Source organism: Musa acuminata, chromosome BXJ2-8, assembly GCF_036884655.1.
Source record: "Musa acuminata AAA Group cultivar baxijiao chromosome BXJ2-8, Cavendish_Baxijiao_AAA, whole genome shotgun sequence".
Taxonomy (NCBI): domain Eukaryota; kingdom Viridiplantae; phylum Streptophyta; class Magnoliopsida; order Zingiberales; family Musaceae; genus Musa; species Musa acuminata.
The window spans coordinates 763,352-780,340 of NC_088345.1; the positions used below are offsets into that span (position 1 = coordinate 763,352).

The following is a 16,989-nucleotide window of genomic DNA, read 5'->3' on the forward strand; positions in this document are numbered from 1 at the left end:
TGTGATGATAGATGCAATCATTTTATTTGCTTGTCGTCGTAGAGAAAGAATCCTAGAAATACTAGAAAAAAAGAGAAGAGGCTATGCCACATTGCCACTTGTGTTTAGAGTGAAGGATTTGAAATATGTGCATATAAATGAGGAAGAAAATGCTGAAATAACTGCTCTTTTCTGCTTATTTTATTTCTTTTATGCTAATCTTTTAGCATGAAGTTTTACTGCTCCAATCTTATAATTCCTAGTGTGAGGAGATTTGCTCGAGATGCTCCAATCTTATAATTCATCTTCATCAAGATCGATGTCGGATGAGGTTCTGATCGTGATCCTTTAGATATTATTTAAATTAAAAGAGAGGAATGATCCAACCTCATTGACTAGGTCTTGGTTTACTTATTATTATAGTCGATCCACTAGCATTTATAATTAGGAAGACTATTTTGTGTAATAAAAAAAGTTTTAAATATTTTTTATTTAGATTTTGATGACTTGATGGACCGTAGACTTTTTATTTCTTTTGTTGACTAAAATGCTATGTGTCAGTTCTAATATGAGGAGACGAACATTTCCCTAATATTTAATATCCGGAAGTGTTTGAATGAAACTTAATACTTGTTATTCATCATTAACTTAATTGATTTTACCTAAATTATGCGATATATTTACGTGTCCATTTACAAATGTTAATCTTCCCGAAACCTTCTATGATATCTTAGAACTTACAAAAGAGAAAATGGATTAAAAAAATATTTCATTCGTTATCAATAAGTAATAATTTCAATAAAATACTTTATAATAAATGTAAATTAGATTTTAGATCCAAAACGATACACTATATAATAATCCATCTATTCATTCTTCGTTGTTCTCGTAGGTCAACGTCAACATCAACCAATTCCTACAAAGACCTAACTACTCTTCGACTAGGGAAAACCAAACAAACCAACCAACGTAGGACTTCGTCGGATCTAATGGCCACTAAAAAAAGGGTTAACAAGGAAGGAGACCAAGAGTGAGATAGAGAGAGATGACAAGGGCTTTGAGTAAAAAACAGTTTGAAGACTTTTTATTTCTTTCTAATCTTATCTAATCTAATCTAATCGGTGACTTATGGTTAAAATAAACTCCTCAAGTATCACATTGGCTTAGAGATAACTAAAACAAATATGCACAATATCCGTGATACAAATTTAAAAATCAAAATACTTATACGTAAAACTAAACATATTTTACGTTTTTCTATATGTTAATAATCTTTTATTTGAGTATATCTATACATTCTTTCTTGATATAAATAAATGAATTGTTAACCAACATTTTTCTGACGCCATATTGAAACGGATTTTAATAGATACACTACATTAACATTTGTAACTCCAAATATATATATATATATATATATATATATATATATATATATATACCTTAATGCAAATAAATTGGGGTATAAATATGCAAATTCTAAAATTGGAAAGGATAAATATGTAAAAAGGAACCCATTATAATGTATGGAAGTGGTTGTGAAGTAACGATCATCAATAGTTAATGCAGACTTGGGTAACCATCCACTTGTCGACTCTCTCTGTCTCCCGCCGTTTCTGTGTTATTTCTCAGGTATAGGTATTAAATTTGTATTTGTTTGAGACCCTTCTACCGGTGTCGTCGTTCTTTCGTCTCTCTGCTCTGCCCCTTTAATTCACGTTCGGAAGAGAGAGAGAGAGAGAGAGAGAGAGAGAGAGAGAGGAAGAGAGCGAGAGGGGGGGCGAATTTAGTTGTTTTGTGTTGGTTTCTCCTTCCACGGGGCTTCTTCGGCGCTTCCCCTTTGCTTACTCACCGAGTCGGTAGACCACTGTTGGACTCCGCCGTTGTTTCTGCCCTCGGGATTTGATTCCTTTCCCCGCAGCTTCAGCTCCCCGCGATCGGATCTGAGGCCGACTCCCGGAAGCCGAGGATGGGTATGATCCAGGCGGGTTTGTTCCAATTTCTTTTTCTTTTCTCTTCTCTTTTGCTTTTCGGCTATGGCTGCTCCTGTAGGTCTCTTATTTCTGCGACGAATAAGAATTTGAGTGGAGTTTGGTGGATAATATCGGAACAGGAACTTAGATTCTTCTTTGTGAATGGTTTGGCAAAGATATTGATTCCTTAAATAACGTCGGTTAACGTCCAAAATTTCGACTTTGTGACCTTTTTGCGAATTGGTGCTCATCTAGTTCGCCTTCTTTTTCACTGAACCGTGGGTCACGGAAAAAATGGTCCTGAAAATTCAAGCTATGATCGTGCTTCCGAGACTATGGATGTACTTCCTAGTTCTGCTTCTACTGCTTTTGAAACGGTCAATGAGTACCTAAATAGCTTGAATTTTGCATGTCTTTGAATCTTTTCTACTTAAATTAGGGGATCGATTTCACTTTGTTTCCTGAAATTTGATTTGTGTCATTGACATCAACCTACCTGAGTCGATGCAGTTTATCTCTGCGCATCAGTAATTAGTAAGTGACAGAATGCTTATGCGCTGGACGGTCAACTGGGGGAGAATACTTAGGTTGCTGAAATGTATAACATGTGAAGTCAATTAAATCATCCAGCCATCGTGTAAACATTCCAACAGAATTCTGACATATAGGCACGGTCAGTCTAGGTTGGCACTTTTTTGCTTCTTGCATCCTTCACTCTTTGGGGACTTCTGTTCATGCAAGCTGATTGACTACGTACATATCATCAGCATCTCAACAATTCTTTTAGATAGGTCGAGGATGTCAAGTCAAATTAAGGAACAAGTGAAATTAGATTCATAATTTATGGAACATTTTAAGTATTTTGTCATAATTAGTACGGATTGACTGAATATTGGGATTCTTCAAACAAATATAAGTTGTTTTCTCTCGTGTTGTTACAGGATTTGATATAAATAAGTTAAGTGAAGAAGCCCAGTCCCGGTGGTTGAAGCCTGTAGAAGTTTTATATATTCTGCAGAATCATGAAAGTTTTAAGATCACCCAGAAGCCTCCTCAGAAGCCACCTAGTAATGCACATACTCTTCCGTATCTTATATGTACATTATGATGATGTGCTCAAATAGGGTCATCTTCTAACTACGTCAGCACGGTGCTGATTTGATTTCTTCTGACAGGTGGTTCTTTGTTCCTTTTCAACCGTAGAGTGCTTCGTTATTTTCGTAATGATGGATACTCGTGGCAGAAAAAGAAAAATGGTAAAACTGCTCGTGAAGGTCATGAGCGTCTTAAGGTATGTGTTGATAGCCTTTCGATATATTGATGCTTTTTTTTTATTTTATTACAAGTTCTACGAGAAGTGTTTTTTCATAATAGAGCCATAAAGTTTCTGCAGAGTTTAGCTTGTAGTTTATCCTTTACTGGTCATGCTTAGCTTGTCTCCTGTCGTATAGCTGTTTATTGAAAAAATAATTTATAAGTTACATAGCTTAAAGATTTAGCATCTCAGCCCAAAATTTTATCTTCTTCAATGCCGATTTAAAACCTTGTAGAAAATAGAAATAACTTGGATAGTGCCACCATATCTTTTACCTTTCAATGTGGTAATAGATATGGGAGTTAATTTCAAATATACCTATTAATCTTGCAATGAAGGTATGGAATCTTTTAGACTGAAACAGGTGATAAGGACCTACAACTCAAAAATTAACATGAAATTCAAGCTTATTGAATTATATTGAGGTTTCCACAATGAGTACCTCCATAGCAAGGTTTCGGATCTCGACCATACCAGTCTGAATTAGTATTTACCGGCATGACCAAGTATTAGTGTTAGAATATATAGCTTAACATCAGCATGATACTGTTTATCCTTGTTTTTGTTATTATTTTATTCAATGATATCACACAATATAAGTTAGTATACCGGTATTGGACCAGTCCAATAGGAGTATCAGATCAAGATTTAAGTTCTTTCTTCATAGTATGAAACTTATACTCAGAAAGTAGTCAGTACTCAGCATTTATAGAATCGAGTTGTGTGTTTGGCACTAGTACCATTCTTAACATATCACAGAACTTATTACTGTTCTTGTTAGTTTCCTTGTCCTTTTTGAAAGAACTAGATCCATATGCATGTTATCATCTGGGGTCAAGTTGTTATTCATCTTTCTTCATTCTTTCTGATGGAAAAGTTCTGATTTAGTTATAATTTTATTACCATTTAGTTAACAGCAGTAATACTACTGTTCTTGATGTGCCTTTTATACATCGTTCTTGTTATATGTCCTTTCATGGCTAGGTTGGGAACTCTGAAGCAATAAATTGCTATTATGCCCGTGGAGAGAAAAATTCTTGTATTCAGAGGAGGAGCTACTGGATGCTGGATCCGTAAGATTATCAACTCTAAGTACATCTGGAGAACTAGAACTATTACTATTACCTCTCCTTTTGTAATTCTCATCTGGATCCTGCATCATGATAATAATATCTAATTTTAGCATAAATAGGATCTAATAATATCTGATTAGCTATTGCCTATTATGAGCAATCTTCCCTGAAACATGAAACAGTTGCCAAAGATTTAGATACTAAGTAGTAATGAATACAGGTCCATTTTTGTGATAATACTAAAGAATGCCTCATTCTATGTTTGGTATATTGTGTCATATGAGGTTGGACCAGTCAATATTGATCGGTTTGGTCAGTATCTGAATCCCTAACGAATATCAGATGACGTAGATGTATTGATATGTCAAATCTTGAAAACTTTGGTATTATATGACGTATATCTGACAGTAAAAAAATATATTTTGGGCACATATATTATAATGACAAATCTTGATGTTACTTAATGGTGTTAAAAATTTGTAATTGCTTATCATGATAGATACTAATAATTAATAATGTGCCATCACTAATTCATTCATTATGAAAGAAATGGAAATATATTTATTAAAGAATATAGAGAAATAGAAAGTATGATTCAGTATCTAAATCCTTAACTTATATTGTATGATAAAGATATATTGAGATGTCATATCTTGAGAAAATTTGTTACTAGATGACATTAATCTGACAGAAAAATATTTTAGGCACATTTATTATAATGACTATGCTTGACATCACTTAATGGTGTTAGAATATGTAAATGCTTATCATGATAGATACTAATAATCAATAATGTACTACTACTGTCTCTAATTTATTAAAGGATGAATCAATATGTGAGGCTCATGTCGATGTGGAATCCGAGAATAGTCAATATACACACTTTTATCTCTATATTCATAAAGAGATTTTTTCTAAAATAGTGTGATAAATTAAATATGACTGTACACAGCCCATCCCTAATTTATTCATCATGAAAAAATTGTGATATAATTCTTGAAGCAAAGATTTTAATTTCTAATAATACCGCCCGTACTGCACGGTACGTACCGGTCCACCAGTAAACTGGTACACGAATTGTCTACTACCGGGCGGTATCAACCTAGCTACTCCCTGGCTGCGGCGAGGGAAGAAGAACGTCGAGGGAGAAGAGGGAGAAGGTGCTAAAAGAAGAGAGAGAATCGGGAGAACCTTGATGCTTTCCGATCCGACACCACCCTCCCTCGACGATCCTGATCCAGAAGGTAATGGAGAGGCGACGGCTTGGCTTCTTCTTTGTCGAAGGCTGGAGACACCTGCGGCCTTTGTCGCATTCTTCGCCGAAGGCCGAAGGTGTTTGTGGCCTTTGACGCCTTCGCCGAATGTCGTAGATGAGGAGAAGACCGGTCTTCTCCTCGTCTGACATGATGAGGAGAAGAAAAGGAGATGATGTGGCCGAGGCAGCATACGCCTCCTTTTTTTAAAATATTATATATATACAAACACCGAGCGGTACACCCTAGCATACCGATCGGTACGCTTGTACCGTACTGTACTGAGCCAAGCTTGAAACATCGATACGATACGAAAATACAAATTTTGTCTTGAAGAATATGGAGAAATAAGAACTTATAATAAGTAGATAGGACCATTATTTTTGGATGCATAATATAAACAACATGTAAACAATCTATCTAATCATATGCCCGTCTCATCTATAACATAAAAAGCTATCATATAAGATAACATAGTTCTCCCAAGAAGTATCTGTGAAGTATTCCATAAGTATCCTATCAATGCAACAATTATGGAAAATGAAAAAGATATTTTGAGCAATATAAAAAAGAATGCCAAAAAGTTTCATGTTGGACATTTATGGAATATGGATATGACAAGCGATTTGAAACGACGGATAATGAGCATGTATGAAGGTTAACTTCTAGAGGATAGTAAAAGGATATTTATTTTAAAGCATATATGAAAAAATATATAGGTGCCGAAAGTGTATTTTTTTGTTAAACACCCAACTTGTCAGAAATACTATGAATTTCCTCATTAGAACCTTAGTTATGTAAATATTTATAGAAGGTTTTATTCATTCATCTCTATGGCTCTCAACAGCACATTGTCTTCCTTGTTAGTTACAGCAGTTTTCGCTCTAGTTTCAAGTCCCCGTGTCATCTGACGTGTTCTATATTTTGTTAATCTTCTACCTGTGATTTTTTGATATGAAGTAAAAAAGTGGCAATTAAAGAAGAAACAATATAATTACTTTGCATGCTTATATTCTATTTACATTATAAGTTAGTTCTGGCCTTTTAACCCCCAAATAAATCCAGTGTTACTTGGACACTCAACTGGACCTGAGATGTATTAACTGTGTTGGATGTGGATCCACATGTTGGATACTCATCAGTCATGACTTAAATTTGATTTATAAAGTGAAGGAAGTGGACTTGTTCAGCATTTAAGCTTCTTTGAGTGCCATCTCAAAAGATTTCACATTCTCAAAACATTGATACAATAAGCATCATATACAATCCATCAAAGTGATATTTCTTCTAATTTTCCCTGCATCTTGTTTTCTCCTCAATGCTGTATTGGATACTCAATTATATGTTTGAGTTTCTCATTTACTTATCTTTTTAAATCTCAAAAAATGTCATGTGCCTGTGAATATAATCCATATTCTGATACTAATTTTTGGAATGTGGATTATGGCTTCATGACTTTCCACAGACATCTTTGACATGAGAGGATTGATAGATAGTTCAATGGCTCTTCAATATATATGCATCTTGAAGTCTGTGTTGACCGTTGACCATGGCTGACCAAGTTCTCTAGATATCATGTTAATAGTGGATTTTCTTTTTTTATTTTATCTTCTGCTTCAGGTTTCTCCTCTCTGTGAGGTCAACTGTGGAGTTGTTGTTCTGCTAAGTATATTTTTTCCTTTTTTGTTCATTGGAGTGATCAGTTGCAATTTTTGGTTCTGGAATTTAGCTTGGGTGTGGAAATATATAATCATAGCCGAATTTGCAACTGTGACAACATCCTAGCATAGCCGTTCCTCTTTATTCCAGTAGAAGTACCAATCTTTTTTCATAATTGTACTTTATTTTCACTATATATGCTAGTTTACATCCCATGGTGGTATTATGATTGAATTCATGGTTGTTTCCTTCATACTTCACTAAGAATAAATAACAAGATAGGACTAAGAGCTTTACTAAGTTTGAATAGCAACTCAATGGGAACAGCCTGTGGTACTAGAACAAATTCCTTTCTATTGAAGTTACACTAGTTGGTTGAACTGATTTATTGTCTAAACTTGATCTGGTTTTGCAACCATATTGCTGTATTCACAGAATTTTTATAGTGTGTTTACTTGTGTTCAGGGCCTACGAGCACATAGCTCTTGTACATTACAGAGAAATTATTGAGGTTTGTTATATTTTCTGCACATGCTTTTTTTTTCCGTTGTTTAAATTATAATTTTCTGAAATGAGTAAGGTAGATGATAATAATTTATTCAAAAAAAGAAGAGAGTGAAATTAGAAGGGGTCTCAGAGTAAACACTTCATCAAAGGAGGCAATCAAAGATCAAAATATCTATTCCTCAAGCATGCAGCTAAGAGACAACCTATCCTTTAGCGCTCTCCTTGGAGACCTATTTTCACATTTTTCTGTGAACCTTTGCATGAATTCTGAAATGCTACTTGATCAGTTGGTTATGCTCTTCAGTTTTCAATTGTTCTACTTAGTATTGGTGGTGCTACAGAGTATCAAATAAGACCTGGTCAATCCTGTGAATTTGAATTTATATAATTAAATTACTTGACAATTGGATTAGATTTTGAACATTATATGATTATTTGTATCTTTGTTTTTTCATTGGAAAAGGTGGGAGGGCAAATGAAGTTATGGGTTCCGTAACCAACTGGAAAAATTATATTATTTTTATCCTATACAAACGGGAATGAAAAACAGGTATACCTTTTCTAGAAATATGGATGAATGGAAGTTTAACTCCTAAGAGAGTACTTTACGATGATTCTTATGATTTAATTGGTTTATTTATCTCTTCTCTGCATGAAGAGGAAGAGGATGTTAATTCCAAAAATTATAAAAACAGTATACCCCTTTCAAATAGGTTAACTAATCTAAACAAAAACAAAAAAGAAATTCCATTGAAATTTATTTTTATTGACCAATTAGAATTACCTTCTAGTAATTGTTTCAAAAGTCCAATATACACAAATTCTTGGACCTTTTGAATAAGAGTAAAGAAGATATTATGAGAATTGAATATTTTCACATAGAAGATGTAAAAGAGATATCAGAAACTCTACAAAAGCATTTTGCAATTGATTTACTTAAAAATGGGTTTTCATTTTAAATCCATTATAATTATTATTTTTTTCTATTTTCTTTTTTAATAAAAATATAAGGAAATATTTATAAAGAAAAAGAAGAAAATTTGTTTTTAATCTTTTTGGCACAAACCATATTTTTGTGGAATGATCATAGTCAAATTAATGTATCTAAGGAAGAGGGATTTATATATGAAAACAAAATGTGAATGACTTCAAAGCTTTCTAGCTGTAGCCCTCAAAATGATTATGAGTACAAAATGTGAATAACTTTAAAGATCTCCAGTTATAGCCCTTAAAATGCTTCCTGAAACATCAGGTCGAAAGTATATCTATGAGATATCTGAATGTTGAGTGCAAGCAAAATATTTTTCATTATTGAATGAGTTGAGGGTTGAGTCTACTATCAACTGGGCTGTCATCATGAAATCTATAAATTCATTTTGATTCTCGAATTTTAAAATATGAATACAGAACTTTCTAATAATGGTCCTCAAAATAACTGGAAAGATATTAGATTAAGATCAGCTTTTATGAAGATTATTTAGAGCTCTTCTGTATTCTCTAAACTGAAAGTCGAGTGCAAATTTTCTTACATAAATCATCAGTATTATTATGGTTCTCATTCCCTCTTTGAAGTTAGCATGCTGCTATGAAACAATGTTTAGTTGCAACATCAAGTGATTTAACTATAGTTTTCTGTGCAATCTAGGGAATAAATGTGCCTGAATCAACCTCAAGCATCTCAAATGAATCTTCTTTGACATTGAGATATGGTACCAGTGTCAGTAATGATCAACCACAATGTTTTCCTTCTCACACTAGTGAATTTAATGAACCTTGTCAGAATTCGTGCAGTCCAGGATCAGTGGAAGAAGTTAATTCTAAATTTGATAGAGGAAGTAATGGAACAACCCAGTTAAATGGAATGGAGAGATCAGAATCTTGTCACCAGTTACAGCTGCCAGAGATCAATATAGCACTGAGAAATATTGAAGAGCAGTTAAGTTTAGATACTGATGATGAGGATAGTTTTGTTTGCTCCAAAACGGAACTACTTCGATGCAGCAATCAAAACGTGGAAACACATGGTTTACAGCTTCTGAATCATGAAACAAGAAACCCCCAAGAGGAAACACATCGAAATTCATTTGATGAATTTAAACAAATGTCAAATGGTCATATTGAAGATAGCATGCATAATCTGTTGAATAATTCAGGTATGTGTTGTTTGATCTAGTTGGATAAGTTTTGATTGAAATTTCTCTTGGTTAAGGCAGGTAGGTATATATTATTTGGTGCTTGATTAACTTAACTAAAGAAAATAGTTCTACACAAAAAGAAAATTTTATCAGAATTTAGGAAGCAATCCTTTTGCCCTTTATTAACTTAGTTTAAACTTTAAACATTTATCAACGAATGATTTAACTGCCCTTTATGATAGCTATTCAAATTTTGAATTTTTTTTTATACTAGTCAATAACTATTAGCAGTTGATAGTTTTCTTCACTATATGAACTTGTTGCCACTTTTAGTTATATCTTTACAAAGAATGAATTCCCCAATCATGAAAATTTTATTTAACCTGCCAACTAGCTAATATTTGCATATTATAAGCTTCTGAGTTTGACATTGACATTTTATACCTTAAAGATGGTGTAGTTCCATATGATTGATGATGGTTTTGTTTTTACCATTGAGCATCAGATAATCTTAGATGGCTTCATGGATCTCCGTTTCAGCAAAGCTATTCTTCTGAAGCAGATTATTATGTAGCTAACCACAGTTGTATGAAGCTAGGGACGGATGAAGCTCCCATTTCAGCTGAAAATAGTGCATTTGCCTCTTACCTTTCAGATATATGGTATGAGCAGAGTCAATTTGAAGCGCCTTTTGGAACAGAACTGAGTTTGACTGTGCCACAAGGACATCTGTTTACTATACGTGAAGTCTCTCCTGAATGGGCATTTTCTTCTGAGAATACAAAGGTATTGATGAAGTCGATTCCATGACATTATGTAATGTTGTGCAAGCATGATAGGAGTTGGAAATGAAAAATCAAGATCCACAGGATATTTTTCTCATTACAATTGTGGTTACATATATATGATGATAAGTATTTAATTTAATCATGTTTAATTACGTCTAATTGTACTAACAATATGAAAGGACCTAGATAATGAAATAATGATGCAGAATATGCATAGCTACTTTTAATGATATCTTATGCAAGAACAAATTATATGACAAGAAGTGTCACAACACCTAGGCTTGATGGCCTAACTAGCCTATCAACTTCGTTTGGTCTAAACCATTAACCAAAATAACTAAGTTGAAGTTTATAATAATATACTCATCATAACCTTATAAATCAATCTTAATCTTATTTACTTCCAATGTGGGACTAATCGGGGGTGTTACAGGAAGTGTCTCAATATGTAATAAGTTTATTACTTTATAATGTGTACTTGTTTTAAATATTCAATTTTGTATTAACATCTTAAATATAGTATAATGTAATTCAGATGTAAGAAAATATGAAGAAAGATCTAATACATTTTACTTCAATGTTTTATTTATGACCAAATTTTAATTTTTTGCTATTATGATATATTCCAATTATTCTTTATTTTTTATATATAAACAAGTGAGCATATGAAAAATATTTGGAATTGCTATCCTTTTCTACTACCAGTTGGTTTGAATTCTCATCTTTAAGAGAGTAATTTGTTAGATAATATTTCTTCATTTCATCTCAACTGGATATCATGATATTGCAGGTTTTAATCACAGGAAACTTTCTTTGCAGTCCTTCAGAGTGTGCATGGGCTGTATTATTTGGAGATATTGAAGTTCCACTTGAAATTGTTCAGGATGGTGTTTTACGTTGCCAGTCTCCACAGCATATGGCAGGAAAGGTCAAACTGTGCATTACATCTGGCAATGGGAAACCCTGCAGTGAAGTGCATGAATTTGTATTTCATGAAAAGCAAGAAAGAACAAGCTCCAGTAGAGCCTTATCTCCAGCTGATGCAATAAAAAGCTCCAATGAACTCTTATTGCTTGTCAATTTAGTGCAGATACTTTTCTCTGGACATAGTACTGTAGCTTCTCAACTGGAGCGTGAACAAGAAGTCAATCCTTCATGGGAGACGAAAAGACTGAAAAATCAGTTGGAGTTGATCATTGAATCAATCCTAGTTGAGTCAGAGCCTCCAGAAGTGATAATGAATTTAGTTCTGCAAGAACTATTAAAGGATAAATTGCAGCAATGGTTAACATCCAAACATGAGGGCAATCCTGATGAGGGTTCTGTGTTGTCCAAGCATGAGCAATGCATCATACACATGATCTCTGGCTTGGGATATCGGTGGGCCTTACACCCAATTCTTAACTCTGGCACGTGCATAAACTACCGTGATTCAAATGGATGGACTGCACTTCACTGGGCTACTAGATTTGGAAGGTGACTGAAATCAATGAAATTATTGATTCCCTTAGACTGACCTAGAAATGACATAGTCTGTCAAAATAATTTAAAGGAGAAGATATTGACCTAAATCATAAAATTTCAAACTAACCTCTAATAATTTTGCAGGGAAGAAATGGTTGCTGCACTGCTTGCTGCTGGTGCTTCGGCTGGAGCAGTCACAAATCCAACCTCAGAAGATCCAGCTGGCAAAACACCAGCTTCTCTAGCTGTTGATAATGGTCACAAAGGTCTTGCTGGATATCTTTCAGAAGCTGCACTAACTACTCATCTTTTTTCTCTTACAACTGAGAAAACAAAGATTTTGGAAGGGTCTGCTTCTATGGAAGCTGATAGAGGTGTGGACAACATATCTGAGAGAAGGGCCCACTTGCAAGGTGGGACGGAGGATCAGCTTTCACTAAAAGATTCATTAGCAGCTGTCAGAAATGCCACTCAAGCTGCAGCCCGTATACAAGCAGCCTTCCGTGCCTATTCTTTCAGGAAGAATATACAAAAAACTGATATACTTCAAGGCATATATGATATATTTCCTACAGAAGTCCATGGACTTTCAGTTGCATCCAGGTCGCATAAAACTCTTTTTGGTTATCATGATCAAAAGTTTGATAAAGCAGCTGTATCAATTCAAAAGAACTATCGACGTTGGAGAAGACGCAAAGAGTTCATAAAACTGCGTGCTAATGTTGTGAAGATACAGGTTATTGAACTTTTCATTTTTATCAATTCATAATTGAGTTATCACTTGCACAAAATTATTGAACATAATTTTTATCCGTGGAAGAAAATTATGTTATTTGTGTGTGTGTGTGTGTGTGTGTGTATGTATGTATATATATATATATATATATATATATATATATATATATATATATATATATTGTATAATAAATATGACCAGATTATTTAAAGTTAAAGAATCTTAATTCCTGATATTAGTTTGTTAGAGAGATTGGCACTTGGAGGTAGTAACTATGGAAATATAATTGTTTGTAAATCAAGTCAATTATAGTGCATCATGAGGCATGAAAATTGATCCTTGTACATCATACTTTTTTTTATCAAATACCAAGTTCTTAAACAATGTTGTACCTGAGTTTAGTGTGCTCACAAGTTTTCAACCCATTGAGAAGAAAATTAAAACTGGAATCTAAAAAATTCTTGCATCTTCAGGTTGGACAGAGTACTTGATGGTTTTTTAGAACTTTTAAAATCATTAACATGGTAAATTATTTTAGTTAAAAGGATGGTGAGTATATACTAGTTGGTTGCCCTTTCATTAAACTCTCAGGGAGTATGTGTCACTTGGTGTTGCATTCATTTTATTTTCTGTTTTCATTGGCAGACTCATGTACGAGCTCATCTAGCAAACAAAAAGGAGAAAGAATTTCTTTGGAGTGTTGGTATACTAGAAAAGATCATGCTAAGGTGGTATAGAAAAGGAGTTGGCTTACGAGGGTTCCGAGCTGAACTGGAACCTATTGATGTGGAGGAAGAAGATGACGTAATCAAGGTTTTCCGCAAACAAAGAGTCAATAAAGCTCTGGATGAAGCTCTATCAAGGGTCATATCTGTGGTAGAGAGTCCTGAAGCACGGTTGCAGTACCGCCGGATGCTCGAAACCTACCAACAAGCTAAGGTATAAAAGTTAATATTCATATGACACCATATGCTTTCCCAACTGCTGTAACAAACTCCAATGTGGAGGTGGTGGTATACCATTGAACCAGCATGAAGAATGAAAGGTTCACATATATCATGTAGTATGAAATTTTGCATTGACCATTTCTATTGGAATATTTTAACTATACTATCGGATCTTAATAGCTTTGTCAAAAACCAAGTGATTAGCTTTGACATTGTGATTGCAACCAAAGCACTAGTGTCTGGGCTCTATTAGAGTATATAAGCCACATGTTAATGTGGATTTGTGCTAAGCAAATAAGCAGATTCTGTTTTCTCTTGCTGTTGTTTTCTTTATTTAATTTTTCAGTTGAGACAAACATGTCCTTGGAGGTCTTTGGTTGCACAAATCATGAGCCAATGAAACTGAATAATTCTTAGTTGGGAATCGAGAATTTGAGGTCCAGTTATTGGTTCTTATTTCCTCCAGAAGAATCCTAGGAACACTTTGATGGTTCTCAAAACTGTCATAGGGATCCGATTTGCAAACTGGTTGGCTAGGTTAGCAGAAGATAACAAATATACTAGGGTTTGGGTTGGGAATCCTCCAGCAGAGCTGGACTTTTTGGTTCACTCAGATGTGAACGATGATGTTTTGCATAGTTCTTCCTCTTTTGACTAAAGTTTAATTTTTTTCCTTTTGAAAAAAAAAAACTGTCATAAATGTTTTATTGAAACTATTGTCTACATATTGAAAAATGTAAAGCACCTTACGGAGCAAGTAGCGAAATACAAATTCATGACTGCTGCTTCCCATGTTCTTTCCATCTATTGGTGAGCATATAAGAGAGCTGACATCTTATTACAAAGTTTTCATTTTTACCCAAAAAATTAATTGTGTTGTTGGCAGCGATATCTATGACAACAGTTTATCTTTTTGTGGTCTGTACATGGATGATAACTTATGCCTTTTCCTTCTCTTTCTGTGCAGGCTGAGCTAAGTCAGTGTGGATAATGTAACCACAGATAACTTTGAGCGTGGAAATACCATTACAACATATTTCACTTACCCGAGAAGATCGACTGAAGTTGATCAAACATGTAGATATCAGTGTATGTAATAAAAATGGCATCTTTGTTCCCCAGCAAGGCAGTAAGCTCTTCATTTTGTTAGTGCAAATGCATTCTAGTGGTTGTGATGTGTATAACTGTTTACATCAACATATGTTTGCTTGTTAGATTAATCTTTGTATTAACGATGTGTATATTTATGTTCTCTCAATTTGTATAACCATTCTACAAAAATGGATTGTAGAATATTATAACACTTTTAAGTGATATAGAATATTATCATGTGAATTTGTCTCTCCTATCCTCTTCACAACAGTATCAGTTAAAAAGATTAGCTTATAGTAAGTACAAGATTTAGATGGTTGTTGTTTGGAGATGCCAATCTTCTCAGTATCTTAAGATTTCCTTGTCATTCAGAACTTCATTATCTGGCTAAAATATGTCCTTTTCCAACTATTCAATGATGTGAACTTTCATAATTGTGGTTCTTCGAAAATAAATTATTGCAGGGATGGAGAATGAGCTATGCCAGTTAGAAAATTTTATATTTTGAATGCCTCACTGAATTCGTTTTTTTTTTTTTCCTTCTTCTTTTCTTATTTCCTTTTTAAGTTTCCTTGAATGTGAACATTGAAGTAAGTACTTAGCATAAAAACAAAATTAAAGGAAAAAAAAAACATGAATCACCACTAAATTAACAAAAATGTGTTGAGCTAGCAAACAAGATTTAGAAGAGGGTCGGGCCTTGGAAGAATCAAAGCAGCATGCAGTACAAGCTAGGATGAGAGACATAGGATGCTGCCCTTGTTCCTGCTCTTAACATGTAATTTATGTGGATGTAGTTGGTGCCAACTTGTTATAATTCTTGTGTTTCATGTCTTTTCAGGTACCTCCAACGAGTAAAGCACAAAGTTTGGATGAGAGATCGATGTCGAGCAATATGATTCCTTACATGCTTCAAGCAACAAAGAAAGAGATGAGAAATAGTCAAACACTCCCACATGTTCAACTTGCAGGGTATATCTATCTTTTTTAGTATATACAAATATTCTAAGATGGTGATTGATCCAATATTTTTTAGGAGGAGATGTTCTTTGGATTTGTGGAGGGAAGCATGACATGTAAAAGGAGCGACAGCTCCTATTGCTATGTATGACACCTTCTCCTCTAGTAGTGCTCATTTTTGTGCTTCATTTTATTCTCTTGAACATGCTGCTTTATCATCGATCACCAATATTTATAGTGGGCCACATGATAAGTTTTCTAGGAAGCAATTATCACAAATAATAATAATAATAATAATAAATGCCTAGAAAACAACCTTCCATCAATAACACCAACATCCACCTTAATTGTGATTAATTGGTCAACTTACTTCTATCCCTTAATAGGTGGTTTGACATACTATCACACAATGAATAAGCAACTGGATAGAGTCATGGCCTCATGATACTTTAGTGATGGAGATTTTGGTTTTGTGAGACACTGATTTGAAAGTTACATTTGAGCCACCTAAAAATTCATGATATTGGCTCTATCTTGCTAGTGACTTTTGTGCCACCTATGTCAGAGATAACTTTTGTATCATCTATATGTGATATTAGTCTATAACGTTGGTGGCTTCTATACTAGTAGCTTCATGATCGATTTAGTAAAGGGTGTGTGTTTCATCCAAATCCTGATAGTATGTCTAAAGATATGAACATCTCATTGATTTTTAATTATATTTCAGTCTAATAGCACAGTCTTTAGCATCACCAAGTGAAAAATTACAGGAGTTCATTGTTCACTAAGTGAACAAAATACCAATTATTAAATTCTTCCTTGCACATTTAAATTTTGAGAATTTCTAAAAGAAATATGAAGGTTTATGGAATAAAATGCTCTTTGTGAAAAGCCTTTAATGGAATAAGACCTCGAAATTGGAGTGAACAATGAACCCCATGCCCTTGCATACCTTCCTGAGTGCTTAGTGGATGAGGGGAGCAAAAAATTATAACATCATCCAAAGAGCAGCAGGTGAATAACATATCACACGAAATGCATCCGTGCATGGTAAGAGGTGAGACCATCCGTCGAGACCAATAAAATCCCACTTGGAGGAGATCAACGA

The 16,989-nt window shown here is 34.1% G+C and overlaps 1 protein-coding gene across 4 annotated transcripts; it reads left to right on the forward strand.

Annotated features, from left to right (window-relative positions):
• Positions 1 to 1,578: 1,578 nt before the first annotated feature.
• On the forward strand, positions 1,579 to 16,126 carry LOC135582048 (calmodulin-binding transcription activator 4-like). Of its 4 annotated transcripts, XR_010489042.1 has the most exons (12): positions 1,627 to 1,967; positions 2,894 to 3,019; positions 3,128 to 3,243; positions 4,252 to 4,340; positions 7,718 to 7,763; positions 9,405 to 9,912; positions 10,400 to 10,680; positions 11,473 to 12,158; positions 12,291 to 12,882; positions 13,528 to 13,821; positions 14,797 to 14,918; positions 15,763 to 16,126. XR_010489042.1 is itself a non-coding variant. In XM_065119402.1 (11 exons), exons 1-11 carry the CDS (start codon positions 1,949 to 1,951, stop codon positions 14,818 to 14,820), a joined length of 2,631 nt encoding a protein of 876 aa, XP_064975474.1. In that variant the 5' UTR covers positions 1,579 to 1,948; the 3' UTR covers positions 14,821 to 15,164. The 4 variants fall into 4 exon arrangements, 3 of the variants coding, with proteins under 3 accessions (XP_064975474.1, XP_064975473.1, XP_064975472.1); XM_065119402.1 differs by lacking the exon at positions 15,763 to 16,126 and having other exon boundaries at positions 1,579 to 1,967; positions 10,550 to 10,680; positions 14,797 to 15,164; XM_065119401.1 differs by lacking the exon at positions 15,763 to 16,126 and having other exon boundaries at positions 1,627 to 1,952; positions 14,797 to 15,164.
• The last annotated feature ends 863 nt before the right edge of the window (positions 16,127 to 16,989 follow it).

Excerpts from the sequence above, each read along its gene's own strand:
- LOC135582048 (XM_065119400.1), top strand. Across the intron at positions 3,020-3,127 it reads GCCTCCTCAGAAGCCACCTA|GTGGTTCTTTGTTCCTTTTC; the intron begins GTAATGCACATA and ends TTCTTCTGACAG. Across the intron at positions 4,341-7,717 it reads AGCTACTGGATGCTGGATCC|GGCCTACGAGCACATAGCTC; the intron begins GTAAGATTATCA and ends ACTTGTGTTCAG.